The sequence below is a fragment of the Pholis gunnellus genome (genome assembly GCF_910591455.1).
Source record: "Pholis gunnellus genome assembly, chromosome: 7".
NCBI lineage: Eukaryota > Metazoa > Chordata > Actinopteri > Perciformes > Pholidae > Pholis > Pholis gunnellus.
Window position 1 is genome coordinate 17,178,219 of NC_136533.1, and position 25,025 is coordinate 17,203,243.

The following is a 25,025-nucleotide window of genomic DNA, read 5'->3' on the forward strand; positions in this document are numbered from 1 at the left end:
GGCTTTGACCTCTCTTGATCACAACCTGCAACTTTTCTGAAAAAACCCCCGCAAAGATGCTCCAGCAACAAGAAACAGGGCGGCAGCACAGAGCACATTGGGCTCTCTGGTTGGCTGGATCTGCTGCCAATCATCCCCGACGGCTCCGCAGCACCTCCCACAGACGCACAGCGGCAGCGCAATTTCAACCGACAATGATTTTCAAGGCACTTGCGGCTCGTCTGCGGCGATAGGAGAAAGAGAGAACCTCACCTCCTCAAACAGCGAGTGAGGTAGAGGGAAAAGAGACAGAAAGCGTCAGAGAGAGAGAGAGTGAGAGAGTGAAGAAGAGGAAGAGAAGAGGCTGTGGAGTAAAAGGAAAGACAACAGCGGCTTTGGACCTCCAGCAAGGAGTGTTTAATTGTCTGCGCTTTATTGTAAAGTGTCCAATTTCCACACAGATTCGACATGTCATCGTCCGGTAAAGACAACAGCGGTGCCCAACACGCCAATTACGTGGGACCTTACCGTTTGGAGAAGACGCTCGGGAAAGGACAGACAGGTTAGTTGGGACAGCTTTGCTCGCTGCAACCCCCTCTTTTAATTGCACAATTTGTTTTCGGGAGCGCTCAGCAGCGAGTTGAAATTTGGCCGGCTGTGTGTTCTGCAGGTGATAAATAACTAACCGCTTAGTTACAAACACCTGCCAATGCCTGGTGGTGGAATTATTTTTAGCTGACATAATCATTGTTCACACGGTGGGACGCCGGGGTTGTGGATTTAGGTGATGTTGCTTTACGTTGGTTTGTTGCTCGTGCGTTGGCGTTGGACTGGGTGTGTGTGTGTGTGTGCGTCCAGGAGCAGCAGAGCAACGTGGACACCGTCCAACGCCGAAAACGATGACAGAGCGAAGGGCAATGAAAATGAACTTTTTGTGTGTGTGTGTGTGTGTGTGTGTGTGTGTGTGTGTGTGTGTGTGTGTGTGTGTGTGTGTGTGTGTGTGTGTGTGTGTGTGTGTGTGTGTGTGTGTGTCCTGTGACTGGAGCACAACGCCGTTAATCCCGATTTGCCTGATACATTGATCTATTCTTAGTCCGCAGGCAGGCGTTTCTCCTACAGGCTCACACTGCAATACGTTGAGTTTCCTCCGATGTGGAGTCGCGAGTCCAACCTTGACAGATTACATATATGGGGCTGATGCTCACAGAGCTGGAATAGAGCTACGCTGTTCTACATTCATTCACCCCAGGGGATGTAACTGGGCTTCTTTAATAAGGAGCACATGCTTTATCTCAGCAGAGACAGCCATGACAGTGCAGTCTGTCAAAGTTACGTTGCACATGTGCACATTATTGCTTAAAAGGGGACTTTATTCTGTTAATATGTCATGCTATTTTATCCCGGTGTGGCTTGTTTGTTTGTGTGTGTGTGTGTGTTTCTCTTATACAGTAGCATTATCAGCGGCTGCAGAAGGATTCTCACTATACTCAGGCTGAAACCCAAGTGAAAGGAGAGGCAGGCACAGCCCTGTGTAGGCAGAGATGGCAGGGGTGATGCAGCATGCTCCGTAAGCTCACCACCCTTAAAGACGGAGAGAGAGAGAGAGAGAGAGAGAGAGAGACTCTTCTACCCTCTCTGCTGAAATATTTTCCTCCCATCTGTTGTCTAAAACGGCTACAATAGGCGGTTGAGTCCCCTACCCGGTCCAGCTGGTCACGCTGAGCAGCCGTGGGTGCGTGTAAATGTAATGTGTGTTCTCTCAAACAGTATGCTTTCCTGAAATATTCTCCTCTGTCACTTCATACACCTGGCGAGTCCCCAGTGTTCATTAATGGAGTTTGTCTCTTTGACATCCCCTGTGTATCTGTCTGTCTGTGTGTGTGTGTGTGTGTGTGTGTGTGTGCCTTCATCATAACTGATGCCCCTCTTTGACTGTTGGACAGTGCAGGAACATTTTAGTCAGGCTGCGCAAATCCCAAAACATGTTGCATCCGTCCTCGGTGTAGCTCCACTCTGCAGCGTGGCGATGACTGTGGTGTGATCTCACAGTGTGATGTTGCGGGCTACCTTCCAGTTGGTGCTTTCATAACAAAAGCCGTATTAAAACACGCGGGCTCGTCTCCCCTTTTTCTCCTGCTACTCCTGTTTAATCACGTGTGTTTACAGGAGGCGCTCTCATTCACAGCCAGACTCTGCTCTCTTTCAGATAGCGCTCAAGAGCGTCTAATGGCTGTTTATGGTGGTATTGAGCTGGCACTGTGGTCTGCTGGGTATAATGATACGGTGTCCCTGAGATCATCCACGGAGTGATGAGGCAGGTTGGGATGCATTTTTTTCAAAGCTATGGAAGCATAGTAAGCTACAGGTCAGCGTGGATCATGTGAAGCAGCTTGGCCCTCGCGTGGCTTCTTATTTGGCAAATTTCAGCGATATTTCACTTAGAGGGACATTTCTGATGAGAAGATATTCATTTTGAATGCTCTGTGTCTAGTTTTTCTATTACGTGTCCATGTTTCAAATGTGCAGCAATAACGAGGCCCAGCTTTAGTTTTGTGTTAGAAAAAATAATTTGGCTACTGGGCATCTGGGCAGCTAGTCCACGCCAAACCTATTCAGATTAATGACATAATATCCCATTCACTCATTAACCATTTGTTAAGCCGTCAGATCTCTTTCCCAGGCCCCACGGAAAGGGTTGGCCTGGCAACTGTGAGCGTCCAATGGGCCGAGCTCGATCATGAGTGGCAGCTGGGACCGTCCAGTGGGCTAAATCCCCCGTGAGCTTTCCCAGGCTGCGCTTGGCTGGTATTATTAGAGGGGAGAAAGCGGAAGGCCTCTGGTGGATCTGGCTGTCCTGCTCAGAGGAGCGGTGCTCTTCAGTGTTCATTAAGTGATTAGGCCTTGTCCTGACACACACACACACACACATGGCCACCACAGTGGTTCTGGTTTGGCTTCCTGATCTAATCCCCTGCACAGCCAAAGTCTCCTCGGCTCTCACTCACGCACTCACGTGGCCCAAAGGTAGTGTGGGCCGGCCCACTCTAGCTTAGCAACTTAGCACCTCAGTGTTACTGTAGAGATCCAAATGCATGCTTCCATGGACAGTTCTACTACGATGTATAGCGCACAGTTCAAGCAGTAGCATGCATCTTTTTACCTTTTTTTTTTTTTTTAAGTCAGTATACATGAGAACGTATTTACTCAGTGTGTCGCAGACTTGTCATGTGTACAACGATTTCCTCTTTGTCAGGTGTGCATTGGGGCCTGATAGGGTCTATAGATATGGAGTGCATGCATGGCTGGCTACTGATGGGGTCTAAAGCCCCAGAAACATCGAGGCCATTTTCAAGCCAAACGTTAATGTGCCTGAATGGCAGAACCTGTGGGATGATTGGTATGGGTCCTGTACTGTATGGGGTATGGCAGCAGCTGAGCAGTGTCGTCCTAACTCTTGCGCTGTCGCACTGCGAAATTGCCAATCAGCTTCTATTTGTATCCGACCCTGAATTAGCCCCATGTGTTCCGTGTTAGGTTGTCTCGTTCGCTTCATTGGCCTCACAAGCCTCTAATCGACGTCAAGACGCGATTGGCAACTTGACAATTGAGTTAACATTTGTTAAAACTTAGAACTCCCTTGGAATGTCTCCATCACAGTGGGGTTTGTAGGAACAGACTTCATGTGTTTCACAATCTTCAGCTTTGTTTGACAAAGCTGAAGATTGTGGATTTTAGTTTTTGCCAGTGCAATGACTTAAGACGGGCTGAATCACCGCTCTGTTCCGCTAATGCGTTGGAAAACACTGCCGTGATTTGCCGTTACTTTGTTCCTGAAGGCTGTTGATTCGTGGAATAGAGGCCTATTGTGTGGAAAACACTGCCTGCTAATCCAGTGTAAGTCCCTGTTGTTGTTGTTGTTGTTTTTTTGCGAGCGAGACTTGGATATTGACAGGCTAAACGTTGGAGGTTGATGTGTAGGCTCCTTGATTCTTTGATTGACGTGTAGTGAGTGAAATCATCTGTGCTTTGGGGGCTTTCATATTGACTGTTCATCTGACAAAAAGCTGCCTGTGATGGTGTGTCTTGCTCCCTCTTTCTCTGTTCAGCGCTCTCCGTTTCTGCGGGTGAGTTCTTGTTCTGGGTTCACCGGGCTTACGAGGCATTTAAGCCAGCATCCAGCTGTTTCTGTTGTCCCCCTGTCGGTAAAGGGCCGGCCAGTTTGTAACTCTTACAGTTGTAGCGTAAGAAACGGTGAAAAAAAAGCTCTCGTTTTGTCTTTCTTTTCATTTATTTACACATACACACGTGAACTGGACTGTTCTGGGAGTCTGGTACATTGCACGGTAACGTAAAACCGCTAATTCGACGTTGATTTATAGCCGGTGAGCCGGGCATGGTTGATTCCGATCAATGGGGCACTCCCAAAGATTTCCTGTCTGGAGGAAGAGATCCATACTGTTTCGCAGCACATGATATTCCTGATGATGACAAGTGAGTGGGCAATGCTCACTCGATGCTGTCAATGAAAAACCACTTGACAAATCCACCGAAACTCGAGGCCTCTGCGTGCATACGAGTGTGTGTTGCTTGTGAGCGGTGCAGGTGGTCAAACTCCCGGTGACCTGTAGCCTCTGTGCCATTAGCATAATCTTGATACCCGCGTCGAGCTCAAACACAGGTGTCTATCTCCCCTGTGTTTCGCAAAGATTACCCAGGAAAAGTTGGCAGCTTTGACCTAAAATTGTCGAGTGAGGGGAAATAAATGAAAGGCTGCGATGATAGACCCGAGTTTCAGAGGGACTCTCCAGAGATCGTAGTCAGAGGAGCCCTGACCCAGTGGCTGTGCCGTGTTGCTCCCGGCTGGGTAGCACCCTGCCTTTAGCAAGCAGGACTTAGAGCTGCAGAGCAGGAAGCCAAGCCTGCGTGATCTCAGCTGTTCCACTGTCTGCCTCCAACAAAGCCCTGCTCTCCCCGATCGTAGATGGTGGGAGTGTATGCGTGAGCGCCTCTGTGCCTCAGCTGGCGCACGTGTTGTCAGTGTGTGCACTTTTTACGAATGTTTAACTCCTGATGTGTGTGTGTGTGCATGCAAGTCAGAGCGCTGTGGCATCCGCGGTACAGACAATTCTGTTGGTGTGGCTTAGAAACTATGCCTTGAGTAAATTGAACCAGGACTTGGACTGTAGTCTCTTCACTGCCTGTGACTTTTTGCTGAAGTTATATAATGACGATGGTCTCTGTCATTTAGTGCTCCTCTCATCCGCCTCACTCCGTCCCTCCCTCACTCTGTCCCTCTTCCCCTGGCCAGTCAAGATTCATACAGGGATTCAGCCATGTGGTAAATCAGACAAGACCTCGGTGGAATTGCATCGATTGGGAGGAATGTATGTAGCCAACGATTTTCAGAGATTAATGATGAGGAAAGAGGTGGAGAACTGGGAGGAGGGGTGGAGAGAGAATGGTGAAGGCAAAGGAGGAGGAGGAGGAGTAGAAGGAAGAAAAAAAAAAAAGAAAAGGCTTGAATTGAGTGAGCGTGAAGCGATCTTGAATGTTGTGACTGCAGTGGAGGTTATTAATTAAGGCAAAGTATTGATCATTCTCTTCATTATCCTCCCCTCCTCCCGGATTTTCATCTCTCTATTGCTGACCTCCAGAGGAGGAAAAGGGCTCAATCTTTAGATGCGAGGTCAGTGAATACGTGAAGGATTGCTGGGAACAGTCTCGGTGGCCGACCACGAACGCACGCGTGTGTGTGTGTGTGTGTTTGTGTGTATTTTTTGGACAGGCCCCATCGCATCCTATTTGGATTCATCCTAACTCTGAAAATCCACTGTCAGTGTTTCTCTGCCGTGTTATATAGCGTGCAGAATCGGACGGCATGGTTCTCAGGTCCATTTTCCCTCATTTATGCCAATACACACTACACACACACACATGCACACACATCCATGCTCATACAAACACAATCTTTTCCCCTCGCTCGGTCCATCTCTCTCTCTCTCTCTCTCTCTCTTTATCGCTGAGAATCCGCGGCCCTTCTCGGCTGCTGTGTTTCGGGTAATGTGTTATCACCTCATGATATTTACAATTTCACAGAGCTAGTTCTCCAGCGCAGCAGAGAGAATTTCAAGACGAAACGCACCATTTTTCTTTTCACCTGTTCTCCGAATTGATTCATTTTTATATGACTTCACCCTGTTGCTAAAAGAAGACATGTCCGGTGATTTGCTTCTGGACATCTCCGTACCTGCCTCGGTCTTTGTGCACCTTTTTAAGGCTGCCAGTCAGCTGGTCACTTAGTCAGCTGCCACATTTTTTTGGGGGGGTTCTTTGTCAACACGGGCCGTTTAAGACGTACAGTGCATTTAACGTCTGTGCGCACAGCAGTAGGCATAATCAGCCTGTTTCTCTCTCTCTCCTCTCTCTCTCACCCAGCTCAGATTAACCCTTGCTGAGCCGCCTGTCTGGCTCCGACTGTGAGAATGCTGAGTTGGTTGCCAAGGTTGGTTGTGTGGTTGTCATGGTTCCCCTGCTTGTTGCTGGTTCCCAGTCTGCCCTCGTGAAGAAAGAGAAGGCTCTCTCTCTCTCTCTCGCTCTCTCTCTGGTGCTCGCACTTCTCTCGCTCTTTAAGTGCCTGCAATCTGAAGCTGACATCATCGTCTGTTGCTTTCCATACGTGCAAGTTGCCTTTATCTGACTTATTTCCGATGATCTGCCCCGTCGCTCCACGTGTGACCGTAGAAATGAGTATGTGAATGAATGCATGACTGTGTCTTCACATGCGCGCTGCATGTGTGCGCGTGCTGTGTGCGTGTGCTCAGACGTGGGGTCATGGATCAGACAGGCTTGCCCTGCTCTGTGCTCTGTGCGCTGTGTGCTGTGTTCCCATTTAAATCTGGGAGATTAGCACATGTGGGGAGCCTCGGCTTTAGTTGCTGTCAGCTCAGCTAGCCTTGGCAGGCTGTCCTCAGATCAGGGGGGGGAAGCTCTGTGCTCATCCCTGCATTGCTGTCTGCCCCGTTGTACCTTATCCATTATCAAATAGACGTGGGGGCCGGTGACCTTGACTTTGGTACGTTTTTAACTGCACAGTCGTACAATTCACACGGCCGTATTTGTCACAGGCCCGCCTTACAGGATCTTCTTTTAAACACTTAAATCTACAGTATGGTGAAATGTTTTCGTCTTTTTCTTTCTATCATTACGATATTTGACAGGATTCCAAAAAGCGCTATGTGTATGACATTTCCTTTAAAAAGCTGTACCTGTTGGTAAAACACCTTTTTCTTGCATTTTGTGAATTTCCCCTAATTGAATATTTATTCACATAGTTTGAGACGTGCTTACATTTACATGTTAAGCCAACTTGTCCATCTCACTTGGGATGCTTGGCAATTTCTAAATATATAAGTGAAAATATCGCTTTGGAAGTTTTACTTATTGAATTGTTACTGCGTTTACAGAGTGAATACAGGGAATGAATGGCTTTTTTTAAATGACATGAAACCGCGTTGCTTCAGCAGGCCTGCTGGCAACTCCCCTCGGACTGTTTTTCCAAGAAAAAGTACATGAATGAAAATGTGCGCTCATTTACTATGTGCAGCGCATCCCAGATGGCAGGGGCAGGGTAATTGTGATGCATTCAGAGTTTTCCCCCCGCCACTCGCTCTGTTGTCAGCTCTTTAGGCCATGAAGCACAATGCCTGAAACACCTGAGATGTGGCTTGGCATGTGAAGTGAAGCAGACAGCCCTCAATGAGATTAGGTTAGATGAGCATGACTGGTCACAAACCAACAACCTGCTCGTCTCTGTCGCACCGACTTCTGACACTTGGCCAGACTAAAGAGAATTAGCACTATATTAGCCAGGTTGACTTATTTTATGTCAGCTGGGAACATCAAGGAGTCTGTGTTATTCATAGAAGGAGGGCAGGTTCAGTTTGCTACTCTGATGACGTTGGGGGGGGGGGAAAGAGTGTTGTTGCCAGTTTACAGAAAACCCACATGGATCACAGGTGTTACCGCAACAGTGGTCCAGCCAAGACAAACTGTTTCTTCTGTTTGCCTTTCCTGTGGTGCCACTTCATCAAAGAATGGGTCAGTGCAGTGAGTCTGCTGCCACGTCAAATCCTCTGTATGTATTAGGATGAAATCAGATCACAGGGAGATGTCATACTAGTCTAGTGTGAGTCTTTGTGTGTGTGTGTGTGTGTGTGTGTGTGTCCCCCCCCCCCCCCCCCCCCCCCCATCTGGCCTGAGTTGTAGGTTTAGTCTGTGCTATTTTCCTCCAAATCTCTGGCCTTGTAGCGCTGTACTGGTTTGTTAAAGTATTTCAGCATGAATCCTTTAATACCACCAGCACACTTTCCCATTGGGATTTCCCCCCTTTTCCAGCTGAATACTTGACTGTTTACCAACAAGCATTCGGCTTTTCCCCATGTGATGTGATGCAACCTTCTTTTTTTTTTAATGAGCTGCTGTATGCTCACAGTATCTCTTTAAACGTTCTGTATTCATAATGCATCATGCATCACCAAAACTATTTCCACTGTATTTAAGTTCCACATGCTCTCATGTGACCCAACCAGAAATCGTACAACTATTTTTCTCTCATTAGTAGGTTTAAAAAAAGAGAAGAAAACGGGGCTCATGTGTAAAGCTCATGTGTATTGTGTACTAAATAATACGTTTGCGTTTCCCTTCAATTGGCTAAAACTCTGAGACAGTAAATCCAGTTCCACACTGCTGTCTGTCAGAAGCTGTGATGAAGGCCTCTGTACAGAAGGAATATTCCTTCAGAGAAATGACCCTTTGGCCTTTTACAACACAGAGTTACTGACAAAGATTGTCACTTTCAGGTGTCAAAAGCACACTTGATCTCTTTCTTCTTCACTTGCTTTTTTGCTCTGTTATTTCTGTCTTGGTGTCTTATCATTTATCTTTCTTTTTCTTTTTTTTACACTCTCTCCTGACTAATGGAACAGGTGATGGAGTGATTAAGGGAAAGAGCGATGAAGTAGGGGAAGGTTTCATCTCTTTATACCAGATGGTTGACTTTTTTTTTTTTTATTCATCACTAAAAGCTGCTTATTTCTGAGCTGATGTTGCTGCTGTGTTTTTTATTTTTTGTGCCGTGTGTGTGTGTGTGTGTGTGTGTGTGTGTGTACGTACTTGTCTGAGTGCTAGTGTTTTAGTGTGCACTGTGTACTCCTGTTTTACGGGCTCTCTGCCGATGCATAACAGCGTCTGAGAGCTGTAACTCACGGGACGCGGATGAACATAAGAGAGACTGAGAAGAGGGGGAGAGACGGAGCAGAGGGGGAGAGGCAGGCTCACAAAAGGAGACAGTTTCGGAGTGAGAAAAAGAGTCACAGCAGTAAAGCATCTCTCAGGGTCAGTGCCTCTATTATCATTCAAATCCAGCACACACAACCACGCAGTTGCGCGCACACACACACGGTGCAACAAACAAAACAAAAAAAGAACGGAGGCATGCACACAAACGCAGACACAGGAATGTGCTGTGCAGCAGTAGAGGGGATGCTGTTTAGACTCTACAGGAATCCCAGCTCTCCCTCTGACTGCAGCAGAGCTCTGACGTCATCAGTGGAGGAAATGCACCCACAGCAGGAAGAACTGCTCACAGTACGGAGCCTGAGGACACACACACACACACACACACACACACACACACACCCCATGCCTTTAGGACATTTAGGAAGCCGTGTCCTCCACCCTTCAATCCTATCCTCTGTTTAACCTCACAAGAGTTTACCTGTCAGTGCCGGCACTTTGCAAAGTGTTTCATACAGTCGGTGTATAGAGAGCGGCGTCGACGTGTAGCTGATGTAGTGACACTTGCACATATATGCGTTTGTATAAACTGGGCTGCCTCAATGCTTTTGATGTGAAGAGTCGGTGGCCATAGCAACACAGAGACACATTTTCATGTGCGATTTCACATGCTGAGGGCACGAGTGCGGCTCCGCTCGAGTAAGTTGTTATTTTGGTTGGTCAGCCGTATTTGCTGTCCTCAGTGCTGTTTTGATGTATTGTGGTTTGTATAATGAGAGCTTTGAATGTGAGCCAATAGAGCCCCCGTCCATTTGTCTGTGTCTCTACGCACACAAGCCCGCGTGGGTTTGAAGAAAAACTGACGACATATGCAACCTTGTGTGTGGCACCGCATGACTCATAGGAGTGCATCATTATGATCATTATGACAGTTATTTTTCTCTTTGTGTAATGCACTCTCCACCTGTTTGCTTTGATGGACTTGCAGTAGCAGCTTCCTCCGGGCTTATTTTGAAAGTAGGACAGGAGTAGAACTCTTTGGAGCTGGCATATGCTCGCTTCATCTTTTTTTTTTTTTTTTTCAACCGAGTGCTTCTTTCAAGTAAATGTTGTCACAGCATTAAGGCTACTTAACTTGTACGGCAGCTGGATCAACGCAATCATGCGAGAATCTCTGGATCACATATCGCACAAAGAGCCATCTTGTCAGGCTTCTATTCAGAAGAGCGACGAACGACACGATGGAAACGACGCGTTGTTCTCTTCTCCCAACTTGCTTCTGCAAGAGTTTGATTGACAGATGGTTCCTCCTATCACCTGCTAAGCATTTCTTTGAAAGTGCCCACCTTTTTTCCGAACCGTTTCCAATGATTGCTTCTCAGATGGTTTTGTGTAGCAAACCATCTGGCGGGTCAGGTTGATAGACTACACCACTCAAACAGTGATGACATTATTTCAGGGTTACACGTTGAGGATGAAACCCCGCCTCACTGATTCAATAGTTGATGAAACTGACTTCCTGCCTTTTGAATTGAGTTTATTACAGAACATGTCATCAGAAAATCGTACAAAGAAGACTGAGAGGAACGTATACCGCAGTGGCTAGTGTTCTTTATGCAACAGATAAAACAGCCAAACTACCCTCCTGATGTTTATTATGATTACCTTAATGGACACACGGCAACCTACTCCCTCTTTATTATCTCTGTATCCATTATCCAGCTTTTCCTACACGTCTTGCCATTCCCTTCCATCTTGACTCCTCTTCCTCCTGCTTCCTTGTTTCCACGCTTCCTGCCTAATGGGGGTATACCCCTGCAGCCTCCAGGCCTCGTACTGTCATTCTGCTCAGGTGGGGCTCATGCGAGATGATGGGCCGTGAGTGTCGTGGGCCTGCATAATGGCAGAAGGAATTAAATGTAATCTCTACATATACTCCCTTGCAGTATATCAATCTACACAACAATCTACACATAACATGGCAGAGCATGACACATACAGTATGCAGGTACAATCAATTCACTTGTTTCACAATCGAAAGAGATACACAAGCAAGCGTGAATATTTAAAAAAATCCTGTTTCACATACAGCACAGTAGGCATTCATACATACTGTATATGCTATATTGGCTTCTATGGCAAAAGCTCATTTTTAATACCACAGTCAATCATCCACCTCCGTTCTTCTATCTCACCCGTTACCCACGGAAAAACTAATTGTAGCATTAAAAATGGAAACTCTCTTGCACAACCATTTGTGTGTGTAAATGGACTAATGTAATGTGAAAGGAGACTCATGGTACGTCTAATAGAAGACGCATATCCTGAGCTTGTTATTGCTTGTAAAGAGTGATTGGAGCAGAATGTATCATCATACTTCATGTAGCCAAACCACAGGGGAAGATGGCAATCGTAATTGGACATCGATATCGGTAAAAGTGTCTGTGTGTAATTTTCTCACATTTTCTCATCCATCATTGCGTTTTTTCTTTTTTTTCTTTTCACGTCTCATGGCATTGTGTATGCCATTATCTTATAATGCAATGCTTGCAGTATGTTTGTCACCATAAAGCAGGTATTCCATAATTTAAAAACGTATATAGATGTCTGTAGCCCGGACAAGATAAAGAATAACATAGTTGATGCATTGGTAAATGCTTTGTATTGTGCGTGTGATGTGTCTTGTATATAATGATTGTTGTTTGATTTTCCCCCTACTAAAGTCCTTTGTCTTAAATAAGGTTAATAGATTGAATAGATAAGTGCAGCCCACTACTCCATTCCTCCTAATGGGAAATTTAGAGGGATAATTGATTTTTAGGAAGAGAAATAAAGGCTGTCCTAAAGGGAAAATTTGCCACCTTTTTATGTGGATGTCCAATCAGTGCCGATAGTTAATGTAGTCCACTGAAGAAATAAATTACCCAGAGCATGCTGTATTGACCGAGAAAGCAGTGCCGGCTGTGCCTACGCGTACCAGGATGACGTGCAAGCGACGCAGAGAACATTTGTTCGTTTTTTCACACTATATACTTAACTCGGATAGGTAGAGATAATAGAGTTGAAAATCTGCTAATTTTCCCTGTAAAGTTTAGTCAGACTGAGGAGATGCCTCATCATCTTCATTCCTTTTTAAATGGGGAGCATTTGGTGCAGTCGGCTCATGTTTCTTATGCCCGCGAGCTTGTGATTGTGTCTGTATCTGGGCTGATTAGGCTTGTATGAGATCTGAATTTATTACTCTGTCTTCGCCAGTGTCATTATACTTCAACCTCTTATATTCACTCCGTAATGAGACTTTATGAAATATTCAAACCTTTACCTGAAGGAGGTGTGTGTGTGTGTGTGTGTGTGTGTGTGTGTGTGTGTGTGTGTGTGTGTGTGTGTGTGTGTGTGTGTGTGTGTGTGTGTGTGTGTGTGTGTGTGTGTGTGTGTGTGTGTGTGTGTGTGTGTGTGTGTGTGTGTGTGTGTGTGTGTGTGCCGAGCTCTGTATTCTTGCATTATTCCTGTCTGCTCCTTACTCCCTGATCAGCACTTTTTGATCTCTCTCTTAGCACTGACAAATGCATCTCGACAAGAGACGGATGGACACAAGAATACATTTCCCCGCACATAGGCATGATCTGAGTCGGCATAATGATGTTATTTCAGATTTGACCATCCTTGCTGATGACGATTCCAGGCAAGATCAGGCTCATTAAGCCCGAGAGAGATGTGCTTGTTGGCCGGGTGTGCGTTAGCCTTACTCTGGGCCTCTTCTCTTTTTTTTATTTATTTCTCTCCCTCTTTCTTTCTCGGTCCGTCTCTCCCTGAGCACAGCACTAGATCAAGCAGGCCTTTTAATTAAAAGACACATTCTCTCTGCCCTAAACACCCTATAAATAGGCTGAAGACAGACACAAGTGCACACACGGTACCGGTCGCCTCCTTTTCTAAAACATATAGAGTAGACTGTAAATCACTCCATGAAAGGGGATCTGAACTTTGAGGACACCACCTGATTCCTCATGCTCTTAATTCTCCCACTTGTCCAGGAGAGGTAGTTAATATACCCCCCCCCCCCTTGTCTTGTTTGACTTCAGGAGAAGACCTTCCCTCCTGAACCGTGTCTCCTTTTGAAGAGCTCTTTAATGAAGTGCTCTTGTTCCCTGTGAAGTATACTGTAGCAGTTTCAATGTCACGTGTGTGTGAAGTCCCAGGTATGAGACCACAAAGATGAGAGATGAGTGCCGAGAGCTCACCGAGGCCGTCCCGCGGAGCCCGGGATGTGTGTCCAGACTACGGAGCGATTCGTTAAGCAACTCCCGGGACTCTCATCAGGCCTCTTCTGGTTTACACAGAGGCTTCCTGCCAGACGTGGCCCTCGCCTTTACATGTGCCTCCCACACCCTGATGTCTTACAGCGAGGCTAAGAGTGCTTGGTGGAGAGGGGGGGGCGAAGAGTCTGCTATCTATCTGCCCGTATATAAGCAGTCCCGTATAAAGTGATTACTGAGATCTCCCTTTGGGCGCTTTCACAGTTTAATGGCTAAAGCAAACGAATGGCACTCATTTTAAAAAACAGCTTCTAGGCAGCTTGTGTTTCTAATGTTGTTTGAATGCGTTTTAAAATGTATTGTAACTATTAAAAAGAGGGGGTTTGTATAAGCTTAGGTGTGTGTGTGTGTGTGTGTGTGTGTGTGTGTGTGTGTGTGTGTGTGTGTGTGTGTGTGTGTGTGTGTGTGTGTGTGTGTGTGTGTGTGTGTGTGTGTGTGTGTGTGTGTGTGTGTGTGTGTGTGTGTGTGTGTGTGTGTGCAGTTTCACGGCCATTTGTTCTAACCTCAAACCCAGAGGTTGCATTGCACCCACAGCCATTTTTCAATTCACGTTCAACCAACAGTACGTGCACTCACGTACTCTCTCTTGCGCACATGTGAACATGCCTGCAGATGCCTCGTATGGAGAGCCTGACGTCACATGCGGACTGCTCCAAAGTGGTGCACATGTGATCCATCATATCAGTGTTAGCCTGTGTGTGTGTGTGATTAATCTCTTGGGGGCCAGAGGTGATGGGGTCAGAGTGGATGGGCCTGTGGAGCTAATGACAGTGATTAAGAGGAGGGATTGGAGGGGTTTAACCTTCATCAGGTTCTCCTCCTCAACCTGTTGCCCCCCCTCAGGACATCAGTAACCTTATCAGTGATGAGATGAGCTGAACACTGCTGAGAAGAAACCAGTGGACATGTTCCATCTGACATTTATGCCCTAATAACTGGAGCTAACCATCTTCTCCTCTTCTCTGTCCTGGAATCTCTGTCTCCAGGTTAATGGCTGATCTGATAACATTGTGACTAGATGAGCGACTTCACTTCTTTCACCTTGTTGTCTTTTTCACTCAATATCATTGTTATAACCTTTTACAAAACGGCACTTCTTTGTGTGTATTAGATTTTGCGGGTTTGTAGTGAGTCTATCATTTTGTATTCAATAATACAGTAGCATCTCTCCCAAAGGCTAGTTCTTATTCATTGAAAACGTAAACAGTCAAATGGCTATTTAAAAGAAGCATTAGGAGATGGATTGCAGCATTCAGCTCTGCGGTGTGTTGCAGAGCAAGTTTTAAATGTGCCTCAACGTCTCTATTGGCTATTTAAAATATTATTTAGAAACAGCCGTGGTTGCTCTTGTATAATTATCTCATAATTTTATAAGCCGTTGTCAGTTAGCCAGGCTGTTGTTACATATTTTTGAACCTCAAAAGTAGTCTCTAGGGGCACATGACGATAGCCGAGTCAAACCGTGATAGGAAAGGAAAATGTTGTGTTTGCGTTGTTTGACAAAAGCAATATTTACCTTCCAAAGTTCTTCAAACGTTAATCGTTTGGATGAGCGATTAGTCCAATTATAATAACACAAATAGTGGTCTGCGTTTATATTAGTTCAGCCAGTTAGTAAAAACAAGTTAATTAAGCCAAGCCACATTAGCCTACGAGATATTATTTTATTTGGACATGTAATGGCTTTTAAATTGCCTGACTGCTCACATATTTCCAATCAAAAATTTCAAATGATCCCCATCATATTAAAATCACTGGTAGCCTTTCTTTAATAGGGGTTCTACCGAATTCCCCAAGCCTCTTGTGATATACGAGTTAAATCCACATCCTCAGCCCAGCGAAGGGGTGAGACCGAACTAAGAGCTGAGGTCCTTTTAATGGGTTTTACCAACCTCATTCTTTCTTGCTCCGCTTGCTTTCCTTTTTCCTCAGTTTCATCCTCTTCTTCTTCTTCTTCTTCTTCTTTTTTTTTTCTGCCTGCCCAACTCTTTCTTCCTGTCTCAGCCTCCCTCACCACTTTCCCTGTGCCTTTCAGCGTCACCCTGCTATTTCGCTCGTCCTCCATCTCTCTGTATTACCCTTTCTCAGCCTAATGGGATCACCGGTGAACATGTCTCCCTTTCTAGCTTTGCTCTCGACAATACCCTCACTTATCGCTTTGAAGTTAATGAAATGGAGTACAAGATTGACCTCTTCCTTACCTATAGTATCATCCCAACCCCCTTCTCTTTCTAAATATCTCTATTCTTGTGTCCTTGCTGTTCTTTCCGTCTGACTTTGAATCTTGGTTTCCTCTAGTTCATGCCTCTACAGATTGTTTGAAATATTATATCACTCCCACCTCTCCTGTCTTTGACTCTTAATCCTATTCTTTGCACACAATCAATAAAGCTTTAAATGCGTTTCTTCCCTTTCATCAGTATTGTTATCTCCCACAATCCCTTTTTACATTTCTGTATGATGGAGCCTTAATATATGATGAAATCCAAAGTCCTGGATGCACATAATGTTGTGTGCTCAGTAAGCACAAACGCCACCTGCCTGCCTACTCCCTCGGCCTTCTGTTATGCTTTCTTTTCCCTCACAGACAATATTAGGCTTTTATCCGTGACCTGGAGTCTTTTTGTATAGGTTATAATGAACAGAGTGAGAGGAGGTCTGTATTGTGTGTGTGTGTGTGTATGTGTATGTGTGTGTATGCATCACCGCTTTCATCTCAAACCTCTCTACCTGTCAGAAATGTCACACATGGCGTTGCCCACACAGATGGCTTTGTTGGTGTGTGTGTCTGTGTCTGTGTCTGTCTCTGCGCTGTGTGTGTGTGTGTCTGCGCTGTGTGACGGGTCTCTGAGTATCATGCACAAATGCTGCCTGTAGCCTGGCTCATGGGTTAGTCAATAAGGAAAATACATTTGTGCTCTGGAGAAATTATCTGTCACAAATCCACTTTACTGATGCTGAATATAGACACACACACACACACACACACACACACACACACACACACACACACACACACACACACACACACACACACACACACACACACACACACACACACACACACACACACACACACACACACACACACACACACACACACACACACACACACACACACGCGAATCGAGCACATGCAAGCACACCACATGCCCTGGCCCTCCCGGTGAGTTCAGACAGCATGTCAGCGTCTCACAGTGAGTGGTTCCAATCAAGACAGTGATGCTGAAGTCCGACCCCCCTCTGCTTGTATTCAGTCACCCTCCTATAACCCCACACGCCTACGCAAACAAACACTAAACTAACACATGTGCATGACTATATATTCACACCTCATTTGAGTGCAAGAACAAGCTGCGTGTGATTTGGGCACATGCTGGTGGGAGAAGGGGAGTGTCCGTTATTTATATACCCTGTGTGTGTGTGTGTGTGTGTGTGTGTGTGTGTGTGTAGTCCTGCGCCCGTTCCCTGGTTGCCCTCATCAGTGGACACCATTGTAGTCGCATATGGACACCATGGTAACCATACTGAATATCTGTAAGTGCAGATAGCATAGAAGATTTTATTTCATTTCCCCTTCTTTGGACCCTTTCTATTCCCCCCCCCCCCCCACCCTGCATTACACATTACAATAATGGCTACATGCTTCATCATTTTCCCTAAACGCTGTGATCAGAGAGACGGAGATAGAAAGGCCTCAAGAAGAGAGATATGTGAGGTTGTTGCTCCTGCCTTTGATGATACATGTCATCCACTGTAAATTTCACCGGGCCTTTGAGAACTCCTGGCCACATTACGCTGGGGGACGTGCCTCTATTTGAAGGGAGTAGTATGTCATCAAAGGCCCATGAGGGAATGGTGCCGATTTCTCAGAAATGTAGGGAAGATCACAATCTACGCCTACAGCTAACGATTATAATATAACGATCATTATCAGTTTATCTTTCAATTGTTTTTTTGGCGGGGATTGAGGGATTAATCGTTTGGTGTATGAAATGTCAGAAAATTGTGAAAATTGCCATCTCAGTTTCCCAGAGCCTAAAGAGACACATAACATTGTTATGACATAATGAGCACTTTGGTGAGATCCAGTCTGAATGACGGAAGATTTTGGAACATGATGATGGAGATCTGTGCAGTGCGAGAGGGAAATATGACTATGATTGGAAATGTATTGAAAGAGCGGAAAGCAGGTATAGAGGAAAAGAACGAGAAAAAGAGAGGCAGTTCATCCACAAGGATTAAATCTCATTCTGGCCCGGCCCTGCGAGATTACCAACTTGCCCACTCAAGTGCTATGAAAACTCAGATTAGGCACGCACACATGTGTGCGCACACCCACACACGCAAGCACGTGCATGCGCATAAACACACAAACAATATAGTGGATTAGACCTCGCTGCTAACCCACGGGCCGATGGGGGAAGCAGATGGCTGCCCTTTGTGTTGTTATGTAACCCTTCGGAGAACCGAACCACATTCAAACACAAACTCGCACACACGTATACATTACACTACATATTTGATGGACTTTTTGGGTCACCAAATCACAGTAAAAAAAAAAATAATAAAAGGTGCAAGGGATGACTGAAAAAGAGGATGAGTAGAGTAACAGAGACGGACAGACTGCCAAGAAGTGGGAACGCAGTGGCACAATGCCAGGAGGTTTGGAGAAGTGCCAGATAAGTATATACACACACACACACACACACACACACGTGCACGCACACCAAAAAAAACACTCGCGGTAGGGTGCTGTGGCGAGCCAAGGTGACCTGACAAGGTGATGGGAGGGTCACCATGCCAACGGGGCTGACTGATGTCAATGTGGCAATCGAAGTCAGAAGCCACTGAAAGAGGGGCCAGGGGCCTGTGAATATATATGTGTGTGTGTGTGTGTGGCGGCAGGACCTGTATGTGTGTGTGTGCTGGGGAGTCAGATGGAGTCAGGCCCGCAGAGTACTCGCTGACAAGCTGACATTGAGAGTCTGTATTGTACTACAATATGGGGCAGTTGTAGGGCAAGAAACCCATTAACTGAGGTTGGTCTTTGTGCTGCTCTGAGACTGAGATACACGAGTACAATTGAAAAGAATACACCAGGTTTTAAGAGGTTAGTCCACCAATCAAATTACCTGTTAAAGTTTATTGATGGGAACATGTACAAAATGAGCCAAGCTTTGCGAGATACAAAGTGAAACATCGGGATACTGCCGGGTTCACACTGGACGCAGGAGCGCCACGATGTTCGGAGAGGCAGGCGCTGCCCTTTCGGCTCCCATGTAAACCAATTGGGCCGTTCACACAGGACATGCTGCGCAGCTCTGCGTGCCACAAGAAATCTGGCAAGAACATTGTGATGATATACTATGAACAATATAAATGATGTATTATATATCATTTATATCATCTCAAGGCTCACTAATTAAATATAGTTTTATTTAATCCACACAAAAAACAAAGTATGATCATGACAATTTGCCGTTTTAAGGTGTTATGACACCTTTTTTTGGCAGTGTCCAGGCAACCAGTTAAGACTCTTCTTCCAACCAAGAAATGGAAAACTAGAAGTATAGAAAATGCATATTTCCCAAAGTGTCGAGGTTTACTACTATATTTTCCCCCCTAAAGTAATAGGGTCTTATATTGAAATAATACAGTATGTAGCCAGGTAAAGCAGTTTTTTGAATTCATGTGAAATATAATCAAAATGATGTATGTAATATACAAAAAAGGGGGTCGGTTATAAAATCTGTACTTCACTATTCTTTTGGAAAAATACAAGCCTTTGGATCCTGCAACAATGTGACAGGTCTCTGCTGTCAAAACCCGTTTACTGTAATAACTCCCTGCTGACGGCTGCTGTGACAGACTTTTCTCTTTAGAGTTAAGAATTTCTCCGCCTCAGCCTCAACGGTCATTTGCCATAAATCACCTACAGTTTTATCTTTTCTCAACTCGTTTCAGCCGGTCTATATTTGAAACGGTGATTCATTCAGAAAGGTCTCCGTCAGTCTTGGTGAGATTCTTTGTCTCGCTGTCGCCCTGCTGTCCCGCGTACGTATGCCTCGTTATTAGCAGCTAGCTCGGTGGCAAGGGGCTCATAATCTCCTCCCCTCCTCAGTCCCCTGTCCCCGCTCCCTCAAGGATGAGCTTGCAGACAACACAGGAAACTAATTACCCACAGTGATTCACTGGTTTCCATTACACATTACAGAAACGGACAGATAGGCTGCAGGGTGATCTAACCAATCCCTCTGGGTCTGGATGACACCGCGCTCATTTGTATGTTCACACGGACGCAGATAACACAAAGGAACTCGAGCAGCTATGCGCTCAGATGTGCGTCATGTTCAGTGTCATTGCCTTAATGTGTCATTTTCACACACAATACTTGCGCATCATTTCTCTGAGAGATATAGAGCTTGACAGAAATAGACCTTTGTGCTCAGGATAATAAGATGCGTAGTAAGGTACAATATGTCCTTTTTTAAAAGTTGCTTCACATTTGTTGCGCTTGAGTTTGGATTTCTCTTTGGGAGGCGTTTTTGTAGTCATAACACAGCATTTTAATCTTGAGTGTAACCATGGTGTGTGTGACACAGTGAAGGATCCCAAGGAAAAAAATAAAGATATGGAGGGGATAAAGAAGGCTTTGACAGAATTACTGTCACAAGAAACCAGGAGGAAGTGTTTGAATGTGACCCAGAAGTCAGAAGCGTTCTATCGATTTCTAACTCGCTACTGGAAGGCCTTTAATAGCTCATTGGGGAATGTAGTGTTTATGTGGAGTGTTTGTATGAGCAAGCTCTCAGTGAATGTTTTCTGTATTATATCTTTACACTGTTTATTGCCAAGCAATTTTTCCCTAACAGCCATAGTGTTTAAATATATGAACCAACAATGGTTTGGGTGATAAAACCCTGATGAGGTTATAACTCATACAGGCCCGATTGAAAGAGTGGTCATCTGTGGAACAAAGGGCTGGCTGATGGTACACTCTCTGGCCCTTAATGCAGCTAAAGGTTACTCTAAGGTTAGCTCACGAGCTCCGGCTTGTCTTGTTGTGAGGTTTCTCCTTGGAGACCAGCGTTCAGCAACCACTGGTTCTCTCTCTCTCTCTCTCTCTCTCTCTCTGTCTGACTCCTGACCGCTATTAGTTTCTGGTTTTAGTTCATCTCTTATTTATCAAGTACATATCTGCTCATGCATACACATTCAGGCCAGGGCTGCGGTGCTGATGGATGTTCGGGGCTCCCATTACTCACTTGTGGAGAGTGAACGAGGGTGATGGCTCCTAACCTCGGGCAGCGAGGTGATCGAGGTCAGCCTGAAATTTGGGTGACACACGAACGCATGCGTCGCACATATACACACACGTATGTGCTGACACGCGCACATTGAAACTCCCCTGCAGACAGAGTGATAATGATAGTCTGGCATCCATTCATTTTTTTTTTTGTTGGTGAGAACAGTGATTACACAAAGACGCACGCTCTCACTCACTTCAGATGTTACCGACCCTTTCAACCTTTGCTTCTGTATCGTTTTCTGCCTCCCTTGCTGCTGGTGAATCCCTGACATCACGGAGCCCCTCTCTTGTTTGGCCCCCCCATGGCTGCCTGTCAGCCGGCAGACAATAGGGACTTGGGGGCACATTTGCCTTTCTAAAGAGGCAACGCCGCTTCAACCTTCCTCCCTACCGCACTTCCTCTCTCTCCCCGTCTTCCTCTTCGCTCCATCTTTACCCCCCCCTCCCCCAATTGCTTTCTGTCAACTGTGATAACTCATTACTATGTCACAGACCTGTGTGTGTCTTCCCTGGGTGTGATACAGGAGGGCCTATCTGTGAGCAGAGAGCTATGTGATTGGGTTAAACACGGGTACTCGAGTGAGGTAAAGGCCAACCATGCTCTCTCATGTGGCCGGACTCATCACTGTGTTCATGTCAGATTACAAAAATAAAGGTCAGAAATAGGTGGAGCAAGCCCCCGCAAAGGCAATGTTTGTTATATTAACACAATGTGTGACGCCCTGCAGGACCAGACATGTCTGTGTTTGAGTTGACTTTTGCTATTGATGTATTAAAAGAAAAACTGCAGAAATGTGAAGAAGATTGATGCCACTCTGTCTGTAAGGTGAATATAAAGCTACTGGCAGCAACCAGGCTACCTTTTTCCATCTAATTCCAGTCTTTTTACGAAGATAAGCTAACCAGCTGGTGATCGTAGCTTAGAAATATCGTAGAAATAGAGCCTGTTTAATTCTTTGTTTTGCACACAGTATGTTAAATGTTTTTTTAATTTTTTTAAAAATTTAATCCCAGATATAACACCTGCAAAACCATCTGGCTAAAATCTGGGACTGACTGGTTGTGCCTATACTTTTTTTTTTTTTTTTTTTTGGGAGAATGAAAGAGAGACGGCAAGAGGGAGAAAAAGTTGTTAGAACACGCGAGGGCGACGTGTCAGGTACCAGGTCCTCTTAAGGTTGAACCGAGCTCTGCTCCGCTGTAGGCTAGGTCTCGAGTGTGTGTGTCCCCCGAGCGCTTCTTCCTGAGTGGTCCCTGGCTGCTCCTCAAACTGACACGCACACACGCAAGCAGTTGTTCAGGCACATCTGGGGATTGACACATGCATGCACATGCAATACACACACATGTAGGCATGCGTCCGACACCATTAGACCAAGTGTGCACACACACATACACTTAAACAGACAGCAAGATAGGCGAGCGCAGTATGGCCCCAGGCTGAAGGGAGTCAGGTGCTTATAAAGACTGAGGTAAGGGTGAAGTCAGGATGAATACGACTTACACTGCAGAGTATCATTTCAGGTCACGTCTCTCAACACTGTATCCTCACGACAGTGGATTACTGATCCACACTAGGAATCTTGAAAAATGTTCCCAAAGTGCAGCATATATAGTATAAAATGCTCAAATGAGAGAAATCTTCCAAGATGGGACTTCCTTTTATTATTGTGGCTCCTGGCTACTGATTGACACGTCGTCCTTTTAATGCACTTGAACAGATGATGTTTTTTCATCATTAGACTGCAGTTTGATGGAGTCGAATCCTCTTGTCGCGGATTTGTTTTCCTGGTCTAGATCAGGACTGCCGAGGCTGGTGTGTGTGTGTGTGTGTGTGTGTGTGTGTGTGTGTGTGTGTGTGTGTGTGTGTGTGTGTGTGTGTGTGTGTGTGTGTGTGTGTGTGTGTGTGTGTGTGTGTGTGTGTGTGTGTGTGTGTGTGTGTGTGTGTGTGTGTGTGTGTGTGTGTGAAAATAGAACTGCAGAGCCCAGTGAAGTTGATTCCTGTCAAGCCCGTAGCACCACACTCGACCAAGCGTTTAAACACTGCTCTAGGATTTCCCGCTAGTATGGGCTGAGTGGAAGTGTCAGTCAGTGAAATGTGTGTGTGTGTGTGTCTCTGTGTGTGCATGAGCATGTGTGGAATTGGCAGAATCGATGGGTGTTCAGAGAGGCCAAAAAGGTTGGAAGGCTATAGCTTTTAGCATCAGAGACAAAGAGCAAGAGAGATCTTGGGGTTTGATAAAATACAGAGGTCAGTTGTAGCAGGGTGGAGCATGAAAGCTCTCAGACAGTTTGGCTTTTTCCTGACCTGGAAATTCGCATTGCCCGTCCGTGTGGTACACACAGGTGGGATGAGAGAAGCATGCAGTGCAGTTGGCAGTTTCGTTCAATTGCCTCTAAAGTGAGTTGTTGGTATTTTGGTTACAAACGTCTCGTAAATGTTTTGCTGAGAATAGATATCTGAGTACCGTGTCTTTTTCTGGCACGTCGTCACGCTGTTTTCTGAGGAGCTACCATGTTTACTCACTTTGAAAATCTGAAGCAAAACCCAAGGACAGTTCACCTCTGTGTGCAGACAGGATTCATGTTGATATTTTACCAAAGGGTAATGCTTAGTAAGCATCTGTTGTCGGTAAAACTGACTGAACTCAGATTGACATTATTTCTAGTACATTAAATTCCTCATTTTGCTGGGAAAGCCCCGGAACCCGATCCAGCACCCCTGGGAGATTCTGGCTTCATTATACAAACCACTGCTTAAATTGAGCAACCACATGCAGACACACACACACACACACACACACACACACACACACACACACACACACACACACACACACACACACACACACACACACACACACACACACACACACACACAGGGAAACAGGTGATGCTTGTGTCTACTGCTAAGCAATAGACCTGAGAGGCGGGCGATGTAAGTCACAGGGATGATAGGATAGTGAGGTGGTGAGAGAGCGATTAGACGTTAGGTATGTAGTGTTGCTATGGGTGATGGGCAGGGCAGGTGGTCAATGACTGGCAACACAAGAGCAGGGTGTGTGTGTGTGTGTGTGTGTGTGTGTGTGTGTGCGATGGGAGGTCAGTTTGATCTCGGTGGCGGGGCAACCTGCTGTTGTGGGGCTTAGAGATTTCGAAGAGTGTGTGTGTCTTTTGTGCCACTGTGCTCTTGAAGTCATTAAAGTAGGCGAGGGGTGGGGGCGGGCGGACTTGTCTCTTCAGAGGGGCGGCTGTGATGCGGCAGTGGAGAAAGGAGGGACGGACTGTGTGAGTTGGCCTTGAGGGAGCTGAAGCCTTGGGAACATCAGTCGCACAGAGCGACAAAAGAACAATTGTGTGTGTGTGTTTGTGTGACAAAGTTGATGAGGGTCCAAGCACGCACGTGTTTATTTGTTTTGTGAGTGCGCATGTGTTCGTGTGTTTGTGTTGATGTGACTTTTTAAAATTGGGCTGCCACTGCAAGATTTAAATTATAATGGATCTATTGACCCTGAGAAATGCTGCATTTGCAAGTGTGCAGTTTTGGGTGATGGGGGGGGTTGTAAAAAGGGGCAGCTGGTTAATTTGCTTTTTGTGTGTGTGTGTGTGTGTGTGTGTGTGTGTGTGTGTGTGTGTGTGTGCTTTGTACTCTCTCCCAGTTGAAATGGACTGAATGAAGGGATGAGAGGTGAACCTTTTTTTTTCTGGCGTGGACAATTTATTTATTTTTGTTGGAGAAATATGTTTTCCTGTTTTGATTGTGCACAGGCTTAAGAGGGGACCACAAAATACGCACACGCACTCACACCCACTTGGCTTTTATTGGAGCAGACAAAACACACAGTCAACCATCTGGCTGCACGGCGGCCATAATAACATTAAAGAAACACTTATCTATACAAACATATTAGCAGGCATTTAGAAATAGTGCAATTGACAGCATCCTTGTGTTTTTGCGGCTTTTTGTGTAGGTGTGTGTGTGTGTGTGTGTGTGTGGAGTCGCACAGTACAGTCCAAGGTCAAAGTGTTTTTTAGTTCTCGCTGCCATCTTTACTCAGTCTTTCCGTCAATCTGCCAATTCCTCTGGTCCATGTATCGTCTCCTTCTCATCTGTTTCCCTCATT

At 45.7% G+C, this 25,025-nt stretch overlaps 1 protein-coding gene across 1 annotated transcript in view; it reads left to right on the forward strand.

Annotated features, from left to right (window-relative positions):
* Positions 1 to 447: 447 nt before the first annotated feature.
* brsk2a (BR serine/threonine kinase 2a) overlaps positions 448 to 25,025 on the forward strand; it is a gene marked incomplete at both ends in the record, with an annotated part of 151,118 nt that continues 126,540 nt past the window's right edge. The window contains one exon of the mRNA XM_079163715.1: positions 448 to 541. Within this exon, the coding sequence (XP_079019841.1) occupies positions 448 to 541 (94 nt within the window). The remainder of the gene's footprint in view (positions 542 to 25,025) is intronic.